The sequence below is a fragment of the Morone saxatilis genome, unplaced genomic scaffold (genome assembly GCF_004916995.1).
Source record: "Morone saxatilis isolate NCDOM2014 unplaced genomic scaffold, NCSU_SB_2.0 Contig5, whole genome shotgun sequence".
NCBI classification, from domain to species: Eukaryota; Metazoa; Chordata; class Actinopteri; family Moronidae; genus Morone; species Morone saxatilis.
This window is the reverse complement of record NW_023340095.1, coordinates 1542673-1549019: the sequence shown is the minus strand read 5'-3', so window position 1 is coordinate 1549019 and position 6347 is coordinate 1542673. Positions and strand designations below refer to the sequence as shown.

The following is a 6347-nucleotide window of genomic DNA, read 5'->3' as shown; positions in this document are numbered from 1 at the left end:
TGGAGTCTGGTGGAGAGTGATAGTGATATTCCAGGTGTTTCTAGTTAAACTATCCCTGTAGGGATTCTTTCCATAATGACATTTACAAAAGCAACTTACCAGAGCATCAGCAACTGCTGCCTCCACCTCTGTGCCTGTGTTAAGCACCCTCATGGCGTTGACTGACGCAGAGATTCTTGCTTGGTGAATCAAATTATATCGGTCTGAACAGGAAAAAGAAAAAGGTAAAAGGAAGACGGTGAGTGAAGCTTAGTGATAAAGAAACATGGCTGCTGTGACTTACCTGAGTGGACAAAAGCAAAGGATTATTTTCTTACCACATAAAGAAAGTTTGGATATAAAGCAATGCACTGTACATGAATGAGCTGAAAAGACCACAAGAGGGGAATATTCTCCAACCACCGAAAGAAAATGAAAATGAAAAGATGATACGAAAGAAAACCCCCAAAAAAGAATGACCAAGCCCTTAGGGAAGAGCACAGGCATGTACATTGCAGCTATGCCGTTCCCCTGGAAGATGAATGATATAATGCTCCAACGATGCACTAAAGAGGAGAAACCAAAATATAAAACAACAAGGATGACAAAAAACATGGAGGTACGCCGAGTCAGCACGTAAAAGGCTGTAGATCACAATTCCACGAAACCAAAGCTAAAATGCAAAAAGTATGTATAAGGCACTGAAAGTGGATGAAAAAATAATGTTTCTCTTTACATGCTGAACAAATACAACTCAATTCTTACCTTTCCTGTTTGCTTAACACTGAATAAAATGCTCAAAAATACTGGAGGGAACACAAAGTAATGGGATGACGCTGCACAACCACTGAAGCATGCGGGCACTACTGCCTCTAAGGTAGGGCGTTTTGGGGAGGGGGGCGAGAGGGACTGGGAGGTCTGGGCATGCAGGTCACCTGACTGGCTGTGGGGATCGGCTGTGGAGAGAGCGCTGGTTGAGCGGGAGTGACGTCGGGAGGCTGCGGGGGACAGTAGAGGTGGGCGACATCCGGACCATGGGGGTTAGTGACAGACAGGTTTAACACCAAACCTTTTAAAGGTAAGACTCATTTTCACACTGCTGCACTCACCATCAGATTCCACTGCATGGTCTCTTTCTGTTAATAAATTATTATTGATATATGACGTAGGAGAATAGGTCCTGATCAAAAGTTTTACAAAGAATTTATGAAGGAACAACTTCCTGTACAAGGCACTCAAAACAGGATGTGATGTCATATTTCTGGTATCGGCAAGGAAGAAATGGTATCGGAAGATCTCTCAACATCACTGCTCGTTTATAAATCTTTTAAATGAACTTGCTGACTAAAAAAAAAACCAATTACGAGTGGCTCCACTTGGCCTTTACAGAGATTTTAGTTAGTTCTGCAGTGTGAAAATGGTCACAACTAGATGAAATACATTCGGATATACAGTATAGAACAGTAGGGGGACCTAAACCAACATTATATAACATAATGAGAGTGCAAAACAGTGTGTCTCTGTTCAGAATAAAATACGGCCACAAGATGTGTAATTTAACAATCTGTCTGCTTTTAGAACATAAATGAGGCTTAACTGACTAACTGAACTCAACTCGTTTCTAAGCTATGCTATGCTATCACCACTGACAGTCCTTAAGCTTGGCTCTGAGGCACGAGGTGACATACTCATCCTCCTTAAAGCTGCACTTTAATCATGAAGAAATACTTGCAGAGTTATTTCCCAGCATGCCATAGCCAAGAACTATAAAAGCACTACTGTACTGTGCATTGGTTGCAGGAACACTGACTCCTTGCCATTTCTGTTGCTCAAACTTCTTCCTCTATTTGTGCTTTTCCACTAAATTAGCTCTGGTTCTTGAACTGGTTACCTTGGCTTTATCTAGCAAAAGCAGCCTGCCTTTCCACCAGTTTTAAGTGGAACCATTGTAATGAAGGATGTACCAATGTTCAACCCCCTATAGAATATGACACGCCCACTTTGGTTCCAGTTGGGAACTAACTTTTTGGGTTTTGAACCAATTTATTTTTGGTGAAAATGCTTTGAACGGTTCGAAACTAGGTGCGCAAACCGAAACAGAGCCAGTTCCCTGTTGGTGGAAAAGGCCTAATCTTTAATGACAACTTCAAATCACATTTGTACACAGACTCATTCAGAAACCATTCAAACACATGAACTTAAAACAGTCCAGAATAAATAAAAAAGATGGTACTTTGTCATTTATACCATCTTAAAACCCCGACAGGAGGTTAAAAGTAAGTTGTATCCCCCAGAGATATCAGTAAACCCAGAGTCAGTGCATGCACAGAGAAAGACAGGCAGAGGTCGCACGGCCATAAGACACTACAAACAACACCAACAACAGGAGGCAGGCTCGTGTAAGCATCTGGTAAAGACTGTCCGGCTGGGACACTCACTGGGAGAGGAAGTCCGGTAGCCATTAGCTCATTACTCACCCAGAGGAGCGAAGCCCCGAGCGGGGCTGGTGTCGCGGCTGCTCTCGCGACTGGTGTCGCGACTGCAACCCTGACTCATGCTGGGCCGGGGAATGCGGCTCCGGGCTAGCGTGCGGTAGGGAAGAGCAGCAGGAAGAAGAGCTTTACCACACAGGCTGGCTGTCAGGACAACAAGTTAGGTGGGAATGTCAGTGGGCATTCATGGGGGGGAATGTGGATCAGAAATGAGGAGAAGAACAGGAGGCTGAGGTTGTGAGAGAAGAAGATTGAAAGAGAAGAAGACCTCGAGGACGCAATATTCACTTTACAGAAAATGGTGATTTTGATGTCATTATACCTGGCTTTTAAGGTGGCGCTAATATTAGGTTGACATGATCATTTAAGATCATTAAATTCGTTTAATATATGCTTTATGTCCTTGAACATGTGATTGTGCTCAGTAGGAATAGGATGATGTGAAAATTTCATGTCACGATTATCCTGGTCAAAATAATTGCAATTACCGATATTATCCTGATAATCAGCAAAAAAAACTAGAAAATACAAAATCTGCCTGGAGCCACAAAACATATTTAAACCTTATAATGATGATTAATCTGTCCACACACTATTAAATTCTCTATTTTACTCCAAGTCTTTTCTCTATTTGGACTTCGAGTCCATAGCTAGCCTAGCTTGGGAGATTCCGCTACTGACATTCAGCAAAGGCATTTTAGTTGACGACAACAATGATAAATTTAATTATTAAAAAAGTCCTTTGCATATCGGTTTTTGTCAAAGGCACAGGGAGCCATAGAGGGGAGATGGGCTATGTTTAGTTAAGCCTTTAAGTAATAGTTTAGGCTAATGTATATATAATATATATTATCTGATACATCATATCCCTAAATAGAAACCAGTGTGTCTGTCTGCGTAGAGAAGATAAAGAAGAAATGAAGCTGAAGAGAAGAGGAGACACAGTAAAACAAGAGAAAGAAGCAGTGGCAGGATGCTGGGTGAGTGAGCTGGTCAAACAGCATACTGCTAGTAAGGTTAGATACACTCAGAAGAGCAACTCAAGCTTCTGTTAATGTGTGACAGATTAAAAAGGGTTTCTACCTTAGATATTAAGAACATAACACATCAAATTGTGTTAAAACAGTGAAAACAGGAGGAACATGATCGGTTTCCTCTTATCAAGACAAACCTGGAAACTGAACGTAAATGTGGAGAGGAGAGGTATGACTGCTCGGGTTTCTGTCCAACGTTAGCCGACCTCGCTACCAAACACTAATCTTTCTACAGACAGGATTCCACTGTGTCTGTGGTTTCAACCTCAGGTTCAAATAAGAGTGTTTACCCTCGTCTACAGATGTTTTCAACTACTAAAACAGTCACACGTCAGAATATACCTGTGAGGAATGTTAAGTTGAAGACAGAAATGTGCTTAAGTGTGTACAAGCTTCAACCTAATTGAATGCACTGCTTACACAACTAGCATTGTGAGCAGTGTGTGTCGCAGCCCGAGCTTACCGAGGCCCAGTCGGCTGGGGCTGGTCTCGCGGCTGCAGCCCTGGCTGCGAGGGATCCTGCTGCGCTTGTCTGCTGGCGTGGTGGCGGCCGAAACCGTGGCTCGAGGGACCCGACCGTAGCTGCTGTGGCCGAGCAGCTTGCCTGGGGAGCTGGAGCGACTGCCGGCTGTCGGGAGAGAGAGAGAGAGAAGACGAGCAATAGCGTTGGTTAGATGATATTCAGAGTGGCTGATACACTGGCTGGGATTAAAGTGAGGGAGTGGTACAACCTTTAAAAACATGCTTGGATTGAGTCAAATCTCAAAACACAAGCCCTGTGTCAAAAGCTCCAACACTGTGGGGACAGCGCAGAAACACAACAGGTAACTACTGTAACGCCTTCTTCTACTCAACTTACGTTTTCTGGATTTCAAAATGAATAAATACTATATCAGTGACAACACAGGAGCTGGAGGCAAACAGAACTTCACAGGAAATTAAATCTGAATGAACAATTACAGATTTTACACTGCAAAAACGGAAACTCAAGAAAGTAAAGAAGCCTTGTTTTGGGGAAATGAGTCTTATTTTTTGTCTAAAAAAAAAAAATTATCTTCTTAAACATGTGCTGCATTAGAAAAGTAATCTTGTTTTAAGAAAATATATCTAACTGTGTCTTAATAAGATATTGCAGATAATATGTTTAACCTGGAACAACAATGGTTTGCATAATATCCCAGCAGAGGAACAAGATCATTAGACTACTTGCACAACTTCTCAGTTTACGAGGAAGTCGTCTTGTCCCAGTGTTTGAAGAAATTATGACTTAAGATTAAGGTACAAATTCTCAAATTTAGCTCAATAAAGTGACCAAAATATTTATTTTTTTCTAGTTTTGAGGCCTATTACAGTCAGTTTTAAGAATTCTAGCCAAGAAAAAATGGCTTACATCATTGGCAAAAAAATTATTATATTTAAGAACTTTGGCTTGTTTCTAGAAGGGCTGTTTTTGCAGTGTACAGCCTGGACACACACAAGGTGGGTGGGGGGGTGCTGGATCCTCCTTCTAACCAAGTGTGCTGGTGGGGAGACATTTACTGTGGCACAAGTCACCAATGGGAACATACAACAACAGTGAAAACAAAGACTACAAAGACAACAAAATGGCAGACGGCAAACATTTCCGACTTTCCGCTTCTCAAACTGTGGGGGGGAAATAAAAATCTGAATGTGATGAGCGGAGCATGCTGCTACTGTACGTGGAGAAAGAAACGTGAAAGGCTAAAAGACAGGCGTGCAAAGCTCTGTGTGCTAAGGGGGGGCTCGTGAGTGGATGAAGCTGAGGCCTTACCACTGATGGGATTGGCTGATCTGGATCCTGGGTGATGGAAGCAAGAGGCAGGACAGGGTGGAGAACGGTCAAAATGAGACAGAAGGGGTTATGTTTATCGACTTTACCCAGCATGCACTCCCGGACGTGTACTGATCTCAATATACAGAAACCGACACACACACACTTAGATACTGAAAACATGAGAACAGTGCATGCAGTTGGCGCAATTGCACAAACACACACAAGATTTGTGAGTGACTTATTTTTTTAGGTTGCTGTAGCGCATGAGAAACAGCACACACACATACAAGAAACAGCAAAAACATGTAGTATGATCTGAAAGCCAGTGCAGGCAGAGATCATACTGAAATATGAGACTGGTATGCAGTACGCACACTGAAAGCTGATTGATACTGAATGTGACTGATTTTAATTCACCATATGAGAGCATGTGTGAGGTGCATATATACATACGCTGGGACTGGGAGACAACTTTGGCTCGGCTGCGGCCCCTACTGTCCACCACTGAGGTACTGGCCCCGCCCACGCTGCCCGAGCTTTGTCTCCTGGTGCGAACGCGACCTGGATGAGAAGGGGAGGAGCAATTGGGTGGAGGAGGGGGGAGGGAAGAGAGGCAGGGTAGGGAGTTTAATCCATGGGAATGACTTAAATGTGTGAGTATACCCCCAAAACCCTGGACAGAGATGCTGGAGGAGAAAAAGTCTGGGGAGACAGAATGACCTGGACGAGGGGACGGAGGCCCCCCCGAAAACACATAGGAGGGAAACAGACAAAAACCTGGGTCCATTAGCATTTGCAAATAATTCTCAGCGTTTGTTCCATGGCCTTGGAGACTGTCCTGCAAACCTCAGCAGGCAAATTGGCTGACATGGGAGGGTCGTCAGCTGACCCATGATCTCTTTCTACAGCTCGCCTCCACCCTGCTTCTTTTTGTCTTATAATTGTTGTTAACCTTAGTTTCATAAATTACTCCCGTTTTGTCACATTCCCTGAGCCAGTTTGTGATAAATGGGGGCTCGTCCGGGGTCAAAAGTTTGGTAAAGATTG

General features: G+C 43.3%; 1 protein-coding gene across 1 annotated transcript in view; it reads right to left on the bottom strand.

Moving 5' to 3' along the window:
• Window positions 1-6347, bottom strand: part of clasp1a (cytoplasmic linker associated protein 1a) — a gene marked incomplete at its 5' end in the record, with an annotated part of 76255 nt that overhangs the window by 17564 nt on the left and 52344 nt on the right. Inside the window, 6 exon segments of the mRNA XM_035676515.1 lie at window positions 100-203; window positions 915-977; window positions 2457-2615; window positions 3969-4133; window positions 5298-5324; window positions 5754-5861. Coding sequence (XP_035532408.1) covers window positions 100-203; window positions 915-977; window positions 2457-2615; window positions 3969-4133; window positions 5298-5324; window positions 5754-5861 — 626 coding nt within the window.